This window comes from Aquarana catesbeiana, linkage group LG02 (genome assembly GCF_042186555.1).
Source record: "Aquarana catesbeiana isolate 2022-GZ linkage group LG02, ASM4218655v1, whole genome shotgun sequence".
NCBI classification, from domain to species: domain Eukaryota; kingdom Metazoa; phylum Chordata; class Amphibia; order Anura; family Ranidae; genus Aquarana; species Aquarana catesbeiana.
The window spans coordinates 700,712,513-700,735,454 of NC_133325.1; the positions used below are offsets into that span (position 1 = coordinate 700,712,513).

At 42.1% G+C, this 22,942-nt stretch overlaps 1 protein-coding gene across 1 annotated transcript in view; it reads left to right on the forward strand.

Annotated features, from left to right (window-relative positions):
- The window catches only part of SHPK (sedoheptulokinase), a 33,996-nt gene that overhangs the window by 5,320 nt on the left and 5,734 nt on the right, over positions 1-22,942 (forward strand). The window contains exons 2-6 of the mRNA XM_073616907.1: positions 4,054-4,195; positions 4,924-5,107; positions 6,650-6,802; positions 9,954-10,129; positions 15,757-15,957. Of these exons, the coding sequence (XP_073473008.1) occupies positions 4,054-4,195; positions 4,924-5,107; positions 6,650-6,802; positions 9,954-10,129; positions 15,757-15,957 (856 nt within the window). The remainder of the gene's footprint in view (positions 1-4,053; positions 4,196-4,923; positions 5,108-6,649; positions 6,803-9,953; positions 10,130-15,756; positions 15,958-22,942) is intronic.

Sequence of the window (22,942 nt, forward strand, 5' to 3'; positions counted from 1 at the left end):
GCAACATGGCTGGTTGATGAACGGCCGTTCAGAAACTAACTGAAAGGCGCGAATCGACACTCCCCAAACTTCTACTAACACAAAATTAGCAGAAGGAGCCCAAAGGGTGGCGCTAAAGAGCTGAAAAAACACGTAGTACGTCAACGCCCTTCGGACAAAAGTCCACGGTTTTGTTGGCGGAAAATCCGATCGTGTGTACGAGGCTTAAGTTATAAAGTGTAATGGTTTGTGCATGAATGATTGCAGCTTATAGATGAGATTCTGGAGGAGATTGCTAATATGGATCTCACTCACACAGACAAATTCCTACCCACCACTGAGGCTGAGTTCGCACTATTGCAGTGTATTAACACAAGCAAGTTGACATGCATTATTTAGTACAATAATGTGCGTTATGTTGAGGCAGCCAGTTCTTTTAACTGGTTGTCTAACGCTACAGAATGCACCAAAAAAAGGTGCATTTACTTCTTTGCAATCCAGTGCACTACAACACCTGGTAGCAGTGCAAAGCACATCCATTGGGGTGCCATTAACCACTTGCTGACCACCTCACATATGAGTGGCTCTCCTGTGCCAGATCACATACCTAGTGATTAGCCACAGCACAAGCTGATCAGCAGGCCAGCCAATGGATGAGCCCCGGTACCCGCTGATCAGTGAGGAGGAAGACAGGACAGAGCTCAGGGTGTGCTGATTTTTGTTTCATACTAAAAGCACCTCACAGTACACACACTAAGCACTATAAGGCACACATTTAACCCGTTGATTGCCTTAGATGTTAACCCCTTCCCAGCCAGTGTCATTAGTACAATGACAGTGTATATTTTTAGCACTGATCACTGTATTAGTGTCACTGTTTCCCACAAAGTATCAGACTGCCCGCCATACTATCACAGTCCCACAAGTTGCTGATTGCCGCCATTACTAGTATATATAAAAAAAAAAAAACCTCCTGTATATACACCATAGTTTGTAGACATTATAACATTTGCATAAACCAATCAATATACTGTACACTTATTGGGATTTTTTTTAACCAAAAATATGTAGTAGAGTACATATTGGCCTAGATTTTACGAAGAAATTCAATTTTTTTTAAACATTTTTACTGGATATGTTTTATAGCAAGAAGTAAAAAAAAATGTGGTGTTTTTTTTTTTTTTTTTTTTTTTGTTTTGTTTTGTTTTTTCCCATTTATAGCACAAAAAATAAAAAACCCAGTGGTGATTGTCCCTTCCGGGTCCCCATTGACAGTTACCCCGGCCATCAAGGCTGGGAAAGAATGTAAATGCAGTGCAATTTGCATTCCATTCAGTAGAGCACATGGGAGACATGCAGGGTCTTTTAGACCCTGCATGTCTCATTAAAGAGAACCTGTCACCAAATAAATTAATCGCATTGTTTGCCATACACGTTACATATCACCGCGCACGCCTGAATGAGGCAATAATTCTAGCACCAGACCTCCTTCGTAACACTAAACTGATGATCTATAGGGGGCTTTTAATTCACTGTCTATGGAAAATATAGGGTACTGACATGTTTAAGGTTTGACATGGGTGTCTATTTACTCGATGCAACCTCTGCTTTTATATTTTACTAAAAAATTGGGTAATTTATTGCGTTCCCCCCCCCCCCCATAATTAACTTTTACTGTGTTTGCTAGACCTTTGTGGTAATATCATGTGACATAAAAATCTGGAACTACTGCTATTTTATGCTCCAGGGTGTCTGCTTTCAGGAAATATATAATGTTTGGGGGTTTTATGTAAACTTCAGGCCTAAAACGTGTGCAAAAACTGCTCTGGCTGTGAAAGGGTTAGATACGGGGTAGGCAACCCGCGGCACGCAAAGTCTCTTTTGCCGGCACTCGACTCCCTTCCCATCAGCAGAGCAGCGCAGGGAAGTGTCAGTGAGACATTAATGCATTCCAATTTCAGAATTCCCCACACCGCACTGAGGGGGAGGCACTGTGCCCCCACACACTGTAAAAGGTGGGAAACGTGGTTTGGTTCTCTAACTTTGCTGTAGCTGCGATTGTCAGCTTTTGTGATGAGGAAGAGATTGGGTGCAGTTCGGTGGGGGCGGGGGGGGGCGCGGTGGTCCCTGTTTCCAGGAGGAGGACTGTCATTGGCCACTGCTAAAGCCAATCACAGTTCTGCTAGCCCCGTCCACCATCTGGAGGAAGATGACTCGCTTGGTTGCCACTACCAATATCAGAGAGAAGGGATTTCACTGTGATTGAGAAAACCACAATCAGGTGACAGTTTGTGGAATTACTGTTGAGCTTCTGGGAACTTTGTTGAAATTATTCCTAAACCTTTGCATCACTTACTACTGAACCCCGGCACTCTGTGTCCCTTTAAGCCAGTGCCAGTATTCAGCGCAACGAAAATCACTCCAAACTTTTCCTGTGACGCAGAGCGCCGCACTTTTTTTCAGCTGCTGGGGGCCCAACTTATGATCCTGCACACAGGCCCACTGCTTTCAGAAAATGCCCCTGACCTGAGCTCATCATTGCGCATCCATTCCAGATGCTTGTATGTGACATCACACACTACACATACAAGCATGTGGGCTGGATGCCAAAGGTGGATCAGCAGGATGAGTGTGCCAGGTAGATGTGTCTCATCTCTGCTTCCTTTCACAACTCTGCATTTCATAGCTGAGAAGAGGGTACAGCAGTGGGGAAAGTGAGCATGAGGGGTTCAGAGGTGGGACAGAAGAGCAGGGGGGTACAGTGATGGGCCAGATGAGCAGGGGGGTTCACTGTTGGGGCAGAAAAGCAGGGGGGTAGAGCAGTAGGGCAGATGTGAAAGGTGGTGTATTGGTGGGGCAGATGAGCAGGGGATTACAGTGGTGGGGGTGGGGGGGGAGCCGAGGGAACAGAGGTGGGGCAGAAGAGCAGGGGGTACAGAGGTGAGACAGGTGTGCAGGAAGTACATTGGTGGGGCAGATGAGAAAGCGGGTTACAGTGGTGGGGCAGATGAGCAGATGGCGTCAGTGTTAGGACAGATGAGAAGGTGAGACAGAAGAGCATGGGGATACGGCGGTGGAGCAAATGTGCAGGGAGGTACAGTGGTGGGGCAGATGAGAAAATTGATGGGACAGAGCCGCTACCGACGGCTCCGGATTGCGGCGGGGGGGCCTCTCCTGCCACCGATAAAAGTGATCTCGCGGAGAATCCACCGCAGGGACCACTTTTATCAGAAAGCGGCCTGCCGCACGAAAACGGGGATACCGGGGTTATGGCAACTAGCTGCTGCCATAACAACGATATCCCCCTTCAAAGTTTGGATGTACATTGGCGTACGGCGGTCCGGAAGTGGTTAAAAACAAATTTTAAAAAATGCCTCCTTACTTTTTCAGCTGACTCCTAGATTTAAAGCAAATTTGTCAAGCCCTGTATTATGTTTTCCAAAGTTTTTTTTTTTTTTTTTTTTTTTTTTTTGTTTTTTTTTTTATATTTTGTAGATAAAGCAGCAAATGTGACATGCAGCATGAGATCATAAAACAGACCTTGAACTTTTGAGGCACAAAAATAAAGCTTAAAAAAAAAAAAAAAAAAAAAAATGTATACATCCATTAAATAGTTCAGCTAGTTTACAGTAAAAGCCATAGATAGGAACAGGGGATATATTTTCAAAGTTGCGTAACTGTCCAGCTAGCATATTATGTTGATTCCTATATTCATATGTATGCATCAACATAATATGCCAGCTAGACAGCGATACCTTGGGAGGTGTCCAATAATGGAGGTTGTTTGTTGCTTGGAGTTATTGTATTAGATATATAAAGTGTTATTTAAGCAATATTTTTGTGGTAATGTGGTGCCTCAAAAGTCCAAGATGTTTCTTTTATGATTTCCGGTTATTATGGGATGTGGTACCTTCCACCTGCACATGAGGTATATAAGGGGATGCAACATTTGCTAAGCATTCACTGCCTGATGACATTAATTTACAGAGGAACTATTAGTACAGTATTGAGAAAAAGTATAGTTACTTGGTCAAGAACTTACCATGACGTATAATTTCAAATATTATCTTCCAGGGAAAAGAGCAAGATGTCTTCCAGATAATAAGAGCCCTAAATGATTGCTTGGGTGCCCTACCCAGGGAAAAGCTGCGGAAGGTGTCCCGGATAGGAGTGTCTGGACAAATGCATGGGGTCGTCTTCTGGAAGTCAAGCCAAGGTGTAGTATCCAGAAGGAATTGGTATAGACGGGGGGTGACGTACAACACTACGACGAGCCGAGAAAATGAAGTTCAATGCTTCCAAGCATGCGGCGAATTGTTTCCGAGCATGCCTAGGAATTTTGTACAGACTATCGCATTTTCGGATAGGAACTTTTTCCGACTGAAAAATTGAGAACCTGCTCTCAATCTTTTGCTAGCGGGAATTCCGCCAGCAAAAGTCCACTGGAGCATACACACGATCGCATTTTCTGACCAAAAGCTCTCATCAGTCTTTTGCTGGCCGAATTTCTGATCGTGTGTACACGGCATTAGAGAAATGTAACAATATGTATGCAACATTTGAAGTGTTGGTATTGCTAAAACTTTTTTCTCTAGTTGTGGATAGAGTTGATTTTTTTGCTGTCCGTATCCTGTTGGGAAGATTTCCTCTCATTTCCTGTTCTAGAGACACAACCGGAAGTGAGAATAAATCTCTAAAATAAGGGAAGTTCCTCTCTTAGACAGTTGTCTCTGTGCCCTCATTAGAAGACCTCCCTTGTTCTGGTGATTTCCCATCACCTTCTGTCTAAATAACAATGGTTCCCAGGACAGACAGGATGAATCCACCCAGCAGACAGACAACAATATACACCTGACACCGGAGGCTTTTACCATTCCCCATCGAAAACAAAAAAAAAATACGCTTTGGACTGTCACCTGAAATCTCCTGTTTACTTTCTATAAGGATGTCACTGGATAAACAGTGTAAACCAGCGATTCTTTGAACCCAGAGAAGTGAGCCATCTCATTACCTGGGAGGATGGACGATGTAGTCCAGAATTCCTGTCCTCTTTACCTCCGCCACAGTCCCACCTCAGCGTGGCTTCAGGCTTCGGTTGTGCTACAATATTCTGGTACTTAAAGAACAGGTAATATATTTCATACAAATCACCCAACCATTTGTGTGCTTGCTAAATCTTAGATTGACTTTTTTTTTTTTTTTAAATCTGGATATCAGTTTCTTGAAGTGACCCTCAACTGTTTTAAACATTATAAATGAAAGAATATGCTACCCCAACATTTCATATTCCTTATATGTGTTGTAGCATGTACTTGTGTTAAAAAGTGTACTGTTCTTATTGAATTTTTTTTCTTTGTGTGAAATACCCGGTGATCCCGCCAGTCCCCCTGCTTTCTGATTTAAACTGACCAAGCTGGGCAAGAGAGGACATCCTTCCCAGCATGGTCAGTATTCTGGCTGTGTTGAGTAAACAACCTGCCTGTCCTCCAGTGGTCTAACTAGTGCTGACATGCACAGCCATTTACTGGGAAGATTAGTGTGCTGCTGTTTCTCCATCCCCCACCTCTCCAAGTTCCTTATGCAGCTGAGAACAGAGGTTATGCTATCACTTATATGGAAAAAATGTATTAATAATATTTAAAATATATACAATATAAACAAATGTTTTGCCTTTTTGTTTTGTTTTTTAAATGGAATGGGTTGTTTTACAAGGCAAGGGTTCAAAAATACTTTAAATCCCTGCTTTATAGCAGACACCATAAGACATCTGCTACTCTGTGTCTAGGAGTTTGTTACCTAAGGCCATACTTCCTTGATTTTGGGGCTAAATCATGCCTGTTACCATCTACTTGCCCAATAAGAGTGCCTCTGTTGACATTCAGTGTACTGTTATTGGACAGGGTGCAGCAAATGGGGCTTAGTCTAGAAGTCATATAATATATATAATCTCTAGCTCTCGCTCTCGCTCTCGCGCTCTCTCTCGTGTGAGGTGGAGATTGTGATGTCACAGCTCCACCTCATCCAATCAGAGAATGCTTTGCATTCCCCCGTGCTGACCAAGCAACCTCCTGTGTTCACAGGGCAGCCACTCTGCGTGGGACCCGGAAGCTAGTGGTCATCACTGAAGTATCTATGCATGCCACATTGATTTCCAGCTTCCATGGGGATCCCACTGGTATGGTACATAGATGTGTAGAAACGTGCATGTCCCCTTAGCTGCACATCAATGCAAACCCACTCATGCATGTTTAGCTCCGCCCCTTGCATTAAGCTCCATGACCAGACGAAATGTGTTGGGGGCGTGGCCTGGGAACCCATGCTGAGGTTGCCACATACCACCACGAGCGGGTTTGTTTGGATGTGTGGCTAAAGGGACATCCACATTTCTACATATTGACATTTTGGAGCTGGGACGAGTTTCCTCCCCAGCCAGCTATCACAGCAGTGGACTGACACCCCTTACCTAGCCTGAGCAGCTTGCATACCAGGTTTTTTTGGTTCACAATGGTTCATACATACTTACATTGGTACAAGATAGACAGGTAATTATGTAAGAATTTCTCTACCTAAAATTCAGCTTTAATAATATAAATGTGTGTATGAAATGTCTACAACCTTTTAGTATTTGTATGCTCTTAATTAATTTGACACTTTTTCCACTATTGGACAGACCAGACTTTCTCAGTGAATACGACGCAGCAGGGACAATCCAGGACTACGTTGTTTCTATGCTGTGCGGGATGAAGACACCCCTGATGTCTGTTCAGAATGCAGCTAGTTGGGGATACTTTAACACCAGGACTAAAACTTGGAATGTTGACATGTAAGTGAATTATTATGGTAGAACCGAGTGTAGCGTTTAACCAGTTGCCGACCAGCCGCCGTCATCATACTGTGGCAGGTCGGCACGATCCCGCGAACTGTCGTAGCTGTACGTCGGCTCCTTTAAGCGCACTAGCAGGTGCCCGCTGCATTGCGGGGGTGCTGATGCTCGTGGACGGCAGTGACACACACATGAGAGGCAGAACAGGGATGTGTGTGTGTGTGTGTGTGTGTGTGTGTGTGTGTAAACACACAAATCCCTGTTCTGTAAGCTGAGGAGAGGCAGATCGTGAGTTCCTAATAGCTAGGAACCACGATCTGTCATCTCCTATAGTCAGTCCCCTCCCCCCACAGTTAGAACACATAGTCAGGGAACACAGTTAACCCCTTGATCGCCCTCTAGTGTTAACCCCTTACCTACCAGTGACATTTACACAGTAATCAGTGCGTTTTTATGGCACTGATTGCTGTATAATTGTCAATGGTTTCAAAAATGTGTCATAAGTGTCCGCCATAATTTCGCAGTCCCGATAAAAATCGCAGATCGCCGCCATTACTAGTAAAAAAAAAATAAATTAATAAAAATTTACATAAATCTATCCCCTATTTTGTAGACGCTATAACGTTTGCGCAAACCAATATAATATATGCTTATTGCGATTTTTATTACCAAAAATATGTAGAAGAATACATACCGACCTAAACTGAGGAAAAAAAAGGAACTTTTTTTTTAAAAATTGGGGATATTTATTATAGCAAAAAGTACAAAATATTTTTTTTTTCGCTCTTCTTTTTTTGTTTATAGCGCAAAAAATAAAAACCGCAGAGATGATCAAATATCACCAAAAGAAAGCTCTATTTGTGGGGAAAAAAAGACGTCAATTTTGTTTGGGTACAACGTCGCACGACCGTGCAATTGTCAGTTAAAGCGACGCAGTGCCAAATCGCAAAAAAAATGGCCTGGTCATTCAGCAGCCAAATGGTCCGGGGCTGAAGTGGTGGTATTTCCTTTTTATCTCTAATGCCGCATACACACGACCAGACTTCCGTCGGACATTCCAATCTTCTGTGGGCTTCATCTGACTTTTTCTTTCTAAAATTCTGACAGGCCTAGAAATAGAACATGTTTCAAATCTTTCCGACGGAATCAGTTCCTATCGGGAAAACCGTTCGTCTGTATGCTATTCCGACGGACCAAAAACGACGCAAGGGCAGCTATTTTCTCCTGGCTACTGAACTTCCTTTTTCTAGTCCCGTCGTACGTCATTGCGGTTTAAACAATCGGACTTTGGTGTGATCGTGTGCAGGCAAGTCAGTTTCAGCGGAACTCCGTCGGAAAGACCATTGGCGTCTATTCTGATGGAAAGTCCGGTCGTGTATACGCGGCATAAAAGATTGTATCAGGCTCTTCTAGAATTAAAGGGCTTATTACTGAAAAAAACAAGGTTGTTGTTTATATCCAGCATGCCATGCATGTTTGTTTTTTGACTGTGTTTGACATCAGGAATCCAGTTGATTACTAGAAGCTGTGCTGGCTTAGGCTTATAAAGCATTAATAAACCTGTACTATGTATATACAATGTAAACTAATGCTGCAGATAGATACCATGCATCGTAAGCTGCAGTCAGATACCAAGCAGTTAAAAGCGGACCTGTAGCATGATCTCACAGTATAAACTAAAGCTGCAGTTAGATCATGCGCAATAAACTGTCACATAATTCTGTCTAGTAAAGCAGGCTGCCTTTCATTTGCATATCCAAATTTCAGGCATGGGGATAACTGGCAAACCAACGTGCAGAGATCAGTGCCTGACCTCCTGCAAGACTTGAAAATTGTTACAAGCTATACATTATTCTTCATTGCTGTCAAGCCAACATTGTTGGCTCTGATGCACTGCTTTTGCTACTATAAATGAGTCAAAATAGGAAAGTATTGTTTACTATCTATACATGAAACATTGGGGATGGTTTACTAAAACTAGAGAGTACAATATCTGCTGCAGCTCTGCATAGAAACTAATTAGCTTCCATTTTTTTTTTTTTTTTTTTTTTTTTTTTGGTCAAAGCTTAAAGGGGTTGTAAACCTTCACGGATTGCATTAAGGTGAGAAAACTTTTGTGCTGCAGCACCCCCCAGACCCCCCCTTTTTCTTACCTGAGCCGATCGTTCCAGCGACGGGGATGAGCACAGCGGCTCCAGCCGCTGTCTTGGGTTCACATTGGATAGAGTGATGGCAGCAGAAGTCATTGGCTTCTGCTGCTGTCAATCAAATCCAGTGACACGGGCGCCAGGGGAGGCCGTGGGGCCAAGTCCTGCTGTCTGTGTCAATGGACGCAGCAGCAGGACTCAGGAGCACGCCCGCATGAGTGCCCTCATGGAAAAAGCGGCTCTCCTTGGGGGCACTGGAAAAGAGGAGGAGCCATGAATGCCGCGGGGGACCCCAATAAAGGAGGATCGGGGCCGCTCTATGCAAAATCCTTGCACAGAGCAGGTAAGTATAACATGTTTGTTAATTAAAATAATAATAAACATGCCTTTACAATCACTTTAATTGAACAAACTGAAGTTAGAAGCTGATGCTGGCTACCATGCACAGCTGCACCAGATTTGATACTCTCCAGTTTTAGTAAATCAACCCCACTGCCTTTACAAAAAAAGCCCATCTTCTTACACTAAACCACCCCCTAGCCTTAGCTGTAAAGGGTAACATTAGTTTTAATTATTATGGGATTAGCAGCATGCTTTTACCCAGGCCATCCCATATATAATGCCCACTGAAGAACACAAGTCAGTAAGTGACATTGTCCATAGGCTGTGGCCCACAGTGACGTAGATGGCTCTTCAGTGCTCTTGTTTTTTTTTTCCAAAAACCCAAACGGGGTATCCATGTACTTGCAGGCTTTTCTCATTATGGACCCTTGTAGAACTGCTGTGTATCACGGAAAGTGGTAAAGCGTGCCACCAATAAGGACAAGTTCCACATCGTTCATTATTTTTCTAGAGCATGGCCTAACTGACATGGGCTTAAAATATTAACATTCTTGATTTAAGTTTTATTTTTGTAACTTTAATAGCTTTTGTAACTATACTGATTATATTTTTTGTTTTTTTTAGAAATTAAGATTTAGTGCTTTTTTATTCTTGTGTTTTAGATTAAAAGAACGGGGCTTTCCAGTTTCTCTGCTACCTCCTGTTGTAGATGCCGGGTGCTTAGCAGGGAAATCTTTGTATGACTGGTATGGAATTCCACAAGGGACAGAGGTTGGAGTGTCACTGGGAGACTTCCAGTGCTCGGTCTTTTCTTCAGCAACTGAGAGCACAGATGCAGGTACTGACAGAGGCTTAATAAACTATTGCTTAGTGCATGCAGGTGCCAAATTGAAAAGCTGGGGGTTGCTGAAGGACTGATTAAAGCGGAGTTCCACTCGGTTTTGTGTTTAATAAGTCAGCAGCTACAGAAAGTGTAGCTGCTGACTTTTAATAAACACACCCTCACCTGTCCCGTAATGAAGCCACCCGAACCCTCAGTTCTCTCCCTTGGTTCTCTCTGGTGCCAGCATCACAAGTATGGGCACCTGGCTGTGACAGCTTGCGACTTCAAAGCTGGATGCGCACTGTGCATGCATGGGTCACGCTGCATCTTTTCAATGGCTGGGCAATCTTCTGGGACCTGTGACATGTCTCAGAAGATTGCAGGGAGGGAGAGGAGGACTTGTGCTCGAGTCGCCTAGGGGACCCGAGCGGAAGTGGGAGCTGTACCTGTCAGAACTAGGTACCCACTCTCCCCCAAAAAACTGCCCCAGCGCAGTCCCACTGCGCTTTAGGCAAAGTGTAGCTATACATTGGTTTTCATGAAGTTTAGCTGCGCTGTCTCATAAGCTTCTATTTGGTTCTGCAGTTTTGGTGCCATTTCAGAAAGCGCACCAAACTCCTGCGTTCTGCATCTTTTGGTGCGCTTTCTGAAACTGCACCAAAACCGCAGTACCTCATAGAAGTAACAACATCCTATGAAGCATGGATTAATTCTGCATAGGGTGGTGACATATTCATCCCTAATCATGAACCGTTTAACAACCCTGTGTATGTAGGCAAATTAAATAAACCACCCTATTGTTTGGTAGTAAGCCCTGAGTTCTCTATAGATCCAACGCTGTGCCCAGCTGGGGGTCTTCTCTCCCCTCTTTCTCTACTCTCCCCTCTTCCTCTGCTCAGAGGCATCACTAAGAGCAGTGGGAGCTGTAGGCTGCTGCTGCTGTTGGTTAAATCCTGTGAGGAGAGAGTGGGGGGACGTGGCCATGCTGCACCGTGTGTATCTATGGATGCACACAGACCAGCTCCAGAGCGTGCCCACACACGTGCCCTGACGGGAGCTGGCTTGCTGAGGGAACACTCGTAACAAGGAGGAGTGGAGAGCATAAGTGAAGAGATAAGGGAATGCTCTGCAATATCATTGCACAGAGCAGGTAAATATAAACCTATTTTTTTTATTTAAAACCATTTTAAGAGATTAGTTTCTTGTACATTGTGATATTATCAGTTATGTTACCGATTGATTTCCAATTTGCACTGTGGTTATGCCTTTTCCTGGGGTTCGATACAAGTGAATAATAATGGTTATGTATTACGAACGTCTCCCTTATTTGCCAGTCACAATAAAATTTTGTATGGGGGGAAAAAAGGGTTTATTCACATGGGTGAAGAGCCTTTTGTTTATCTTTTTGGACTAACTGGGAGCTGTGTGCAGGCAGCTCTACATTGGGGTGCCATGCTCCCATCCCTGTGTACCTGTCAAATTGGGCTGTGCAGGTGAGTTCTTGTCTACATTCACTTATTGAGGCTGCCTGCATGCAGCTTCTGGCAAGTCAAAAAACAAATGGTCCTTCATGCTGTATGGGGCGTTGCACCAATATGAATGAGACCTACATATAAGAACTTTTTTTTTTTCTTTAATTCTTTTTCCTATTTTTTCTAATATTATCTGTATCCTCCTTTTTATAGTGCTACTGTATTAATGTAAGTCAGACATGGCAGCTGTCCAGCACAGAACTGTGTATGGTCACCAATAGCAGAATTATACTTCCAGCTCGGAAGCTACCCCAGGATACAGAAGCATCTTCCAGTCACAGCATTTTTTTTTAATTTATAAAATTAATTATGTAAAATCTAAGTGTGGTAATTACAAGGGACACAGCACAGACGTTTCTCTGCCTGACATCATTAATAGTTTATTTTCATTGCAGCAATGGCAGCATGCCAGGATGTCACTTTACTAGCCACATGTACTGAGCTGCATCAATGTCCACAGCAATCCACTTAATGACGGTCCAATACATGGAGTGTTGTGTGTTTAGCATGATGGCATCTGGCTTGGTACCTAAATGGCTGCACTTAGATTCCTGGAAAAAATCTACTTGTGTCATTAAGATTTTTGGCTCTTTATTAAACTGATCTCATCTGCCCATATCATATACATTTTGTACATATGCGATGCTTCTCTTGAATTGAATGTGAAATATTATCACTTTCCTATATTTAGTGAATGATAAGATCACTGCCTCATTGTGTTGGCTGTATTTTCCAGGATCAGCCTTTTGAGATATGGAGTTTTGATTCATTTAAAGCACTGGTCGCCAACCTTTCGGACCTCACGGACCACTAAAATCACAATTTTGAATCCTGTAGACCACTAACGTGAATCATGAATTTTACATGCCTTGTACACACAGTGCTCTGGCTCTCTGCCCCCCCCCCCTTCTGGATCACACTGCTTCCTTATACACATAATGCTCCGGTTCTCTGCCCCCCCTTGCAATCTGCATCACACTGCTGCCTAACGCAGACTCCTCATTGGAACCCTCCTCCTTATCCAGCCACAGTCTGTGATCAGCGCTGCCATTAAAAGTACCCTCCTTCTTTACCTCCCGCTCTCTGCACTACTCCCGGCACCTCCCTCTGAGTTCACTGAAGCTGGAACTACAAAGGAGGCTTCATGTATCAATGCATGCTAAAATTTGCTTGTGGATCATCAGTGGTCCGTGACCACTGATTTAAAGCATACTTGTTCTAAGTTCATGACGTAAAAATTCTTCAGTCAGGCACAACCAGACCACTAGCATTTCCAAAAAGGTTTTAACAATGGCAGCCCCCATTCACCTCTTATGATGCTTTACTGTATTCTTCATTGATGGATTGCAGGCCTATCCACCCTGGTTCAGAGGCTTATACACAAGAGTGTCGGGTGCTACATTGTAACTGGTGCTTTTCAACTTTCCTGCATCGGCCATGCTTTTGGATAGGAGATATTTCGTGGAATGAGAGCTAAAGTGTCAACCGCAGTGGATGCTGCTTTCCATATTTTTTTTACTACTTTTTTGCTACTTTGTAGTGAACATTTCATATGTAGTTCTTATACATTCTTTACTGAGAAGCATGCAGTGGGGGGATAGGAATGTGGCTTTTTCTTTTGAACATGCCAGTTCTGTAGTGGCTATTCTGATCAATGGGCTTCAATACTTCGAGACACTCCCCATAACAAGTATGCAGATTAGGATCCATATACAGCAAAGTGTCCTGTCCGGCTGCAGGCTTTACTCCTCGGACAATGGGCCCAATCTTCTGGAAGTCGCTTGCCACTCCGTGGGGTCACTCCCAAACACAAAAAAATAAAGACATTGCTCTTAATTAAAAACCTTGTGTACATTTACTGAAGTATTCCAATCACAAATCGACCCAGCTATCCCACAAGCTATAACACGTTTCACTCCATCCAGAGCTTATTCAGTATGCAAAAAACCTCTGGGTGAAGTAAAATGCATTCCTTTTTGTGGGACAGGTGGATCAGCTTGTGCTTGGAATACTTACATGAGGTTTTTAATGGAAAGCGGCTTTTATTTTGTGTCTGGAAGTGGATCTTTTGCAGATTAGGAGTTTCTTCACACTGATGTTTCTGATTTCCATGCTTGTGCCATGACAGTGAAGTCAGACAGTTAACTATCTTTTTTAAAAGGAGGTTATCAACTGCAGTTTCTGTTTGTCAGTAACAGTTGAATGTCATTAGTCATTGGGACCTATTTTTTCCTTATGCCACGGGTTATTAGATATATAACTGTCAAATCTGCCATAATAATAGTAAGTGTATTGTGTTTTGGAATAGAGGTCGACCGATATATCGGCCGATATTTGGCGTTTTTTAATGCATCGGCCAATTGTGTTGATAAAAAAGGCCGATTATAACTTCAGCGTGACCTGCAAATGACTTCTGTAATAGAAGTCGATGCAAGTTGCCTGAAGTCTTCTGTGGAGCGACTTCTCTTCTCTCTGGGCAGCCTGCCAAGACCGATAAGTGGAAATGTATCTTTTTAGTTTCTTTTATCAATGAACTGAACTCTGTGTAGGAATTCTCAGTTTAACCTTAGAAAGACTAAATCTTTTCTGACATTTGTTGCTTACAAGTAAAAATCCTGTATTTTCTGCTAGAAAATCACTTAGAACCCCCAAAAATTATATATATATATATATATATATATATATATATATATATATATATATATATATATATATTAATATTATTATTTTTTTTTTTTTTTTTTTTTTGCAGAGACCCTAGGGAATAAAATAACGGTTGCTGCAATATTTTATGTCACACGGTATTTGCACAGCGGTCTTTCAAACGCAGTTTTTTTGGAAAAAATACACTAATGAATTTAAAAAAAAAAAAACTAAGCAGTAAAGTTAGCCAATTTTTTCTTTTCATCCAAAAGTTTTGATTACCTGTTTTTAAATGTAAGAAATTTTCTTTATTACTTAAGGCTGCTTTCACACTGGAGCGTTGACGGTAAAACGCTGCTAGTTTTAGCGGCGCTTTACCGTCATTTTAGCGGCGCTATTCGGCTGTTAGCGTGGCGCTTATAACCCAGCTAGCGCCCGAGGAAGGGGTTGAATGCGCCCATGAAGCGCTGCTGCCGAATCGCTTTGCAGGCGCTTCGGCAGCGGTGCCCATTCATTTCAATGGGCAGGAGTGGAGGAGCAGCGGTATACACAACTCCAAAGATGCTGCTTGTAGGACTTTTTTAACATCCTGCCAGCGCATCGCCTTAGTGTGAAAGGACTCAGGCTTTCACACTGAGACTGCAGGGGAGCCGTTTTGCAGGCACTGTTTTTAGCCCAAAAGCGCCTGAAAAGGCCCCATTGTGAAAGGGGTCTAACTGTTAGATTTTATGAGATGAAGGGAAAAAATAAAAAAATTGGCTTAAAATATCGCCCCAAAAAAATCGGCATCATATATCGGCCATCGGTCACCGCGATTTCTAAATATCCGCTTCAGCCAGAGAAAAACCCATATCGGTCGACCTTTGTTTTGGAAAATTTTAGGCCTTTCAGGTCATCCATATGTCCATGATAAATACTATTTATAGTGTAAGATCTGTTTGTTGGTAATGCCTTATGTCAGTGATTCTCAGCTGCTTGCAGGATACAAAAGGCTCTGCAAATTCCCATGAGCTGCACTTCCGTGGTTTGCCTGGGTACATTGTTATTTAGTCATCTCATTTCCAAGACACTTGATCAAATGAATCAGAATCTTCAGCATAGGATACCCAATATCCTATTGGGTACCCATGCTGATAAACTTGGAATTTATGGTGGTTCTCAGGCTCTACAGGTACCCCATTGTTAATGATGGCCCTGGTCAAAATAGTTGCTTACTAATAATAAACATATAATTTTTTTTTTTTTTTTTACCCAAAAAAAGGAAAATTGTGCAATCTTTCAGAGGGCTTTAGAACAATATGTGTGTTCCTCCAGCTGTATCAGTTGCTTATCTTTCATCTGTACATAGGCTGCATTTTAGCTCACGTTATACTGGTTTGGTGTTTTTTTTTTTTTTTTTGTTTTTTTTTTTTTGTTTTTTTTTTTTGCTCTCATCATTGAATCTTCATATTTCTTTTATTCCCAAAGTCTTCAATATCAGCACTTCTGCCCAGCTGACGTTCTGTATGTTGGAGGGATTCCAGCCTGAAGACCACCCCACACCTGCAGAAGCCCTGACTTATTTTCCGTACATGAACAATCGGTACCTAGCAGTAGCTGCATCCCTAAATGGTGGAAATGTGTTTGCCTCCTTTGTCAGAATGCTGGCCCAGTGGACAGCTGAGCTAGGTAAAGGTTATTTTATTTATATTCTATATTTCAACAACTGCAAGGAATTCACGTATATCTATTTAGTTACGAATCCAAAAACATAAGCTAAAATTTGAGCCTTTTATATAGAAACTATACTTTTGTCAAACTAGACAGAGTAACAAGTTTGCTTCATAGAAGTCCCTGTCAGCAGCATTTGCATGCCTTACACTCCCTTCCTGGAGTTGTGTGTAAAGCAGTCCATACACTGCTCAGCAGTAATGGCCTGAAATTGGGTGAAAGGGGTAGTAGAGACCTGTGTGTGTGGTGTGGTTTTGTTTTTTTTTGTTTTTTATTATAATAATCATGTTATTTACCAGCTCTGTGCAGCGGTATTGCATAGAGCTGCCCCTTAACCAACTCTTCTGGGGTCCCCCGCTGGCGCTATCTGCTCCTCTTTTGTGTGTGCCCCCATAGCAAGCTGTTTACTATAGGGTCCCAATGCATGTGTGTTCTTGAGCCAGGCTGCATAAGGCCAGAGATACTAATAGCATGGCTCGGCCCCGCTCCCCACCCAGACAGGATTTAACAGATTGCAGCAGGAGCCAATGGTTCTTGCTGCTTTCAGTAAAGCCTGTGAGAGCAGGGAGAGGGGGGATGCAGCCAGGCACAGCACTGGATCAATAGAGGACTCGCTAAAGTGTTTGGGGGGATGGGTAGCACAAAAAAGTGGTAAAGCGTTCTCTACCTTAATGCATGGAATGCAATGTTTTAACTTTAGAAGCACTTTTTACTTTCCACAAGTTTTCGGTCAACTTTTTTTAAAAAAAGAAGCCAGTCTGAAAATTCTCACCCGAACAGCCCTTACATTAGATGCAAGCACTGTTCAGGTATTTATCATTAGCTGGATCTCTTTATCCAGGCTGCTTAGCATGGATGGAAAAAAAATGACTCTGATGGGAGAAATTCAAAGCGTGTATGGCCAGCTTTAGTAAAAATATGCTCCCACAGCACTCAGGCCTGGCAACTGGACACCCAGGCATGGCACACTGCATTGTGAGGTGGCACAGGACACTGTCACATGTTCTCTTAATGCCAGAAGTTCCATTTTTTTCCTTTTGATGAATTTGCACATTGAGATGTTTACAAACCTTACCAGCAGCTTTCTTTTCACTTTAGCTTTAGAAAAAAGGGTTGAAAAAAGTCCTTGCATACATCGGTTTTTATTAGATCTGATTCAGGTATCAAAACTTTTTCAAAATCCAACAACTGGAATAAAGCGTGTGTAGGTACCTTTTTAAGTAGGCTTACTTAATAAAGAAAAAATGCAGCTCTGATTGAAAAATGCATGGTTTTTATTGCAATTTGCGTCACCCCTAAATTGAACTTTCCCTTTAAGTACTGGTGACCATTTTTTTTGGGGGGGAGAGCGGGTACTCAGTTTTGACAGGCACCCAGCTCCCACTTCCTCTCTTGGCGCCGAGCTGAAGTTCACCTCTTCCCCCCCCCCTGCAATCTTCTGCCCGGCCATTCACAACGCACGTCTCGCACATGCACAGTGCGTGCCCACAGTTACAATGCCGGCACCACGAAGAGGAGCAGGGCTTCGGGCACCCACATTGCTGGACCGTGGGACAGGTGAGTGTCTGTTTATTAAAAGTCAGCAGCTACACTTTTTGTAGCTGCTGACTTTTAAATGGGTGGAACTCCGCTTTAAAAATATCTTTCCATTTCAAACTCCAGCCAATTATTTCTTATCAAAACTAGAGTTTTTAAGTTTAGGTAAAAACCTTGTCATAGAGTGTGTCTAATCCACAATATAAATAATGCAACAAGTTGTGTTTTTTTTGGTAAGTTTCACAGCTGGCTCTTTTTTCAGTTTAGATAGTAAAAGAGGGGTATAGGACACAATGGGGGTTATTTACGAAAGGTAAATCCACTTTGCACAACACAAATTGCACTGAAAGTGCAGTCGCTGTAAATCTGAGAGGTAGATCTGCAATTAGGGGAAGCTCTGCTGATTTTATTATCCAGTCATGTGCAAGCTAAAATGCTATTTATTTTCCTTGCATGTCCCCCTCAGATCTACAGCGACTGCACTTCCAAGTGCAATTTCAAGTGCACCTTGCACTTGTAGTTTGCACTTGTAGTGCAAAGTGGATTTGCTTTTAGTAAATAACCCCCAATGAGTGTTGTGTGTGTGTGTGTGTGTGTGTGTGTGTGTGTGTGTGTGTGTGTGTGTGTGTGTGTGTGTATACTGATGATATGACTTCATAAAAAAGTCCATAAATTGTTGAAGCGGCTCTGGGTGAACATCTAAAGCAAGTAGAGGGCACAGTCTATGTGTAATATAGAACATATTCATTGGAGTGAAAGACAATTGGCAGCTTACACAAACAGAACTCACTCCTCAATAGGTAAGGGCTTTTGGCATAGCAGGACAATTTGGTACAAGCGAACTCACTGGGTAGGCTGGTGGGTAACCTGTAGAGCCAAGAAGACACACTAGAGGGTGCCAGACTAAGTGCAGTAAATTACAGGCAGTATTAAGTGCATGCCAATTAACAACAGCTCACATGGTACATAAGAAATTATACAAATTTTTTTTTTTTTTATCAGATCGGTCAGCAGCTGGCTCCGGCATGTGGAGCATGGAGTCTGTTCTGTAAACTTGTAGCATTGTTGTCCACAAGAAAACTGTCTGTGGGTGGAGGAAGCAAAAAGATGTCCATCAGACTCAGAGTAATATTTATTGCACCTTATCTGGCACATCTGGCATGTCTTCTTGGCTCTACAGGTTACCCACCAGCCCACCTAGTGTATTCGTTTGTGTCAAGGTGCTATCCTGACAATTACTCTCTCACTCCAATAAATAGTTTTTTATCACACTTAGATTGCACCCATCCTCTGTCTATCCTTTTTCAGTATGACAGTTAGCACTTGGCTTTCTTCTGTACAGAATCCTACCATAATAACAGAACATCTGTTGGTAAATGAGAAGAAACTAACACGATTATATAAATGATGTGTTTTCTCAAGACTCCTTGAATTTCCTGGGCTCGTTAGCTGTTGTGAGGATTGTATCTCTGCTGCTTGTTTTTCAGTGCATAGACTTCCTCTGGGATACTTCACAGGGATGAGTGGTTTTAGTGGTGAAACTCTTTATTTTATGGATATAAAAATATGCATTTGTATTAACCGAATAGTTGCTTTCGCTACCTCCATTGGCATCTTCTGCATGCATAAGTAGAGGCAGTTCATGGGTTAAATCATACCAAGAAAGGTTCAGTTAGGGCTGATGGACATGTTTGACCAGGATAAATGGTGGTGCTGATTTGGCTCTCGGGATGCTCCAGGGCAGATGAACTGTGTGGAGAAGGTGGGATTGTGAAGACTGGAGGGGTCAGACAATGGAGTGATGTATCACCAGGACTATTAGACCCAAAAGTAAACATTTTATTATATTTCAGATTACCAGTTCCTAGATGTGATGGCTGCATTTATTTATTTATTTATTTATTTTAGGCTTTCTTTCCTCTATTTTCACCTGGTGATCCAGTCAACAAGTCTGTTTTTCAAAACGACTATCTCTCCAGCAGAATGTATCCATTTAGATTGATGAGACAAACCATTTAACACTGGCAAGGGTGCTTAAGATGATCAGCTTTTATTCATGTAAAACCTTTATCCCAAAAGGGAAAAACAACTGATTATAAAGTGTGAGCTGGAGTTTGGCTTTAACCACTTCAGCCCCGGAAGGATTTGCCCCCTTCCTGACCAGCACTTTTTGCGTTTTGGACTTTTTGCACTGCGTTGCTTTAACTGACAATTGCGCGGTCGTGCGATGTTGTACCCAAACAAAATTGACGTCTTTTTTTTTTTTTTTTTTTTTTTTTCCCCACAAATAGAGCTTTCTTTTGGTGGTATTTGATCTTCTCTGCGGTTTTTATTTTTTGCGCTATAAACAAAAAAGAGCGACAATTTTGAAAAAAAAAAAGCAATATTTTTTTACTTTTTTGCTATAATAAATATCCCCCAAAAATATATTAAAAAAAAAAAAAACATTTTTTTTCTCAGTTTAGGCAGATATGCATTCTTCTACATATTTTTGGTAAAAAATCTTATGAAGCGTATATTGATTTGGTTTGCGCAAAATTTATAGCGTCTACAAAATAGGGGATAGTTTTATGGCATTTTTATTATTATTTTTTTGTATTAGTAATGGCGGCGATCTGCGATTTTTTTTTTTTTTTTTTTTTTTTTTTTTTTTTTTTATCGTGACTGCGACATTATGGCAGACACTATTTTGAGACTATTGTCATTTATACAGTGATCAGTGCTATAAAAATGCACTGATTACTGTGTAAATGGCAGTGAAGGGGTTAAGTGTGTCCTAGGGAGTGATTCTAACTGTGGGGGGATGGGCTTCAACACACATCACAGCGATCACTACTTCCTCTGTCATGTCACAAGGAAGAATGGAGAAATGCCTTGTTTACAAAGTCATCTCCCCGTTATACCTCTCCGTGACACGATTGCGGGCACCCGGCGGACATCGAGTCCGTGGGACCCGCAGTCACAGAGAACGCGGCAGACTGCTTCTTAAAGGAGACGGACCTGTACGCCCTTTTGCCTACCCATGCCATTAGCGGTCAGGAAGTGGTTAATTTGTTAGTGTATTTCCATCTACTAATACTTTTAACACTGCCCTCCCTACCAGACTTACAGTGCTGGTGTCTGCTGTACCTCTTGTGCTCCTTCAGCCAGAGTGGTGTCTAATACAAGAGGTGTGTTACTGGCCAGATTATCAGGTGAAAACAGGGAGAAAAACAAAAAAAAAAAACGAATGTAGCCACCACATCTAATGACTGGTAAGCTGTAGTATATTATGTTTTGGGTTTAACCCTTTCATGACTAAGCCTATTTTTGAAATTTGGTGTTTACAAGTTAAAATCCGTATTTTTTGCTAGAAAATTACTTAGAACCCCCAAACATTATATATATTTTTTTAGAAGAGAGTCTAAAGAATAAAATGGCGATTGTTGCAATATTTTTTATCACACGGTATTTGTGCAGCGGTGTTTTAAACGCAAATTTTTGGAAAAGTGACACTTTCATGAATTTTAAAAAATCCAAACAGTAATGTTACCCCAATTTTTTTGTATAATGTGAAAGATGATGTTACGCCAAGTAAATAGATACCAAACATGTCACCCTTTATAATTGCACGCACTCGTGGAATGGCGATGAACTACGGTACCTATGAATTTCCATAGGCGACGCTTTAAAAATTTTTTACGGTTACCAGGTTTGAGCTACAGAGGAGGTCTAGGGCTAGAATTATTGCTCTCGCTCTGACGATCGCGGCGATACCTCACATGTGTGGTTTGAACACCGTTTACATATGCGGGCGCGACTTCCGTATGCGTTTTCTTCGCTGCGCGAGCTCACGGGGGCGCTTTAAAAATTTTTTTTTTTTTTTTTTTTTTTTTTTATTTATTTTATTTATTTTTGTACTTTTATAAATTTGTGTTTAAAATTTTTTTTTTTTTTTTTTACTTTTATTGCTGTCACAAGCAATGTAAACATCCCTTGTGACAGTAATATGTGGTGACAGGTACTCTTTATGGAGGGATGGGGGGTCTAAAAGACCCCCCATCCCTCCTTTACACTTCAAAGTATTCAGATCGCCGAAAACGGCGATTCTGAATACTGTGTACTTTTTTAAATTCGGCGCCATTGGCAGCCGAGTAAACGGGAAGTGACGTCATGACGTCGCTTCCGCGTTTACAATTAGAAGGCTGGAACGAAGCCGCTCACAGCTTCGTTCCAGCCCGCCCCCAGCCGCCGGAGATTCCCGAATGGACACCGGGCCTCCCGTGCGGCGGGAGGGGGGGGGATGTCCCCTCCCGCTCCTCCGGTATAACAGCCGAGCGGCTTTTAGCCGCATCGGTTGTTATATTCGGGTAGCCGATCGCCCGCTGAAAACAACGGTACCGGGATGATGCCTGCAGCTGCGGGCATCATCCCGGTATAACCCCGGAAAGCCGAGGACGCATATGTGCGTTCGGTCGGCGGGAAGGGGTTAATACCACTCTGTCTCTAGCCTAAGATGTTCTGTGAGCCTGTTTCAGTTAGACATTTTGTCCCATTTCCATGATATAGGCGGGAGCAAGGCTAAAGATTTTCTTGGTAGGCAGTAGTTGATTTACTAAAAGAAAATACACTGTTCACTTTGCAAGGAAATTCTCCCCAGAACTTGGTGAATGAGGTGAAGCTCTGCTGGCTGACTTCATCCAGTCATGTGTATGCTGTTTATTTTCCTTGCATATGATTGGGTATTCTTTGCAAAGTGAAATTTCACCACATTGATTAAGCTGTGGGGATAATTCCCTTGCAAAGTACAACTTCACTTGCAAACAAACAGTTTAGTTAAACTAGCCTTTAGTAGATCAACCCTATTGTGTCATGTGTGCAGAAAGGAGCAGAGATCTGGAGGGACAAAATGCAATATGTAAGGATTTAGCGAAGTATAAACTACTACAACAAGAAAGCAGCATGTTGATCCATGTAGTTCAATTTACTTTTAGGCTCAACATGCTTGTTACAATCTCATTTAGATCTACCAACAACTATATAGTGTGAAGGCCTGCCTGATTGTGTAGAAATTGTTTGCATAGATTAGGTGGGTCCTCATATTACAGTTTTGTTAAATTTTGAGTTGATTTTACAAAGGTTGTATGATCTGATTGTAAGTTGTATGCCTTTTGGGTGTCATGATGTAATCTTCTGTAATGTGGTAAAGCAAATATTCCCGCATCTGGATCAACTAGGGGTTTGGGTGCAATTTTTTTTTTTCTTTTTCCAGTGGTTGAACTCAATGGATGTGTCACCCTTAAGTAGGGTTGCACCGATACCAATTTTTTAAGACCGAGTACAAGTACCAATTCTTTTTTCAAGTACTCGCCGATACCAATTACCAATACTTTTTTTTAATGTTCTGTGACAGTGGCACTAATATGCA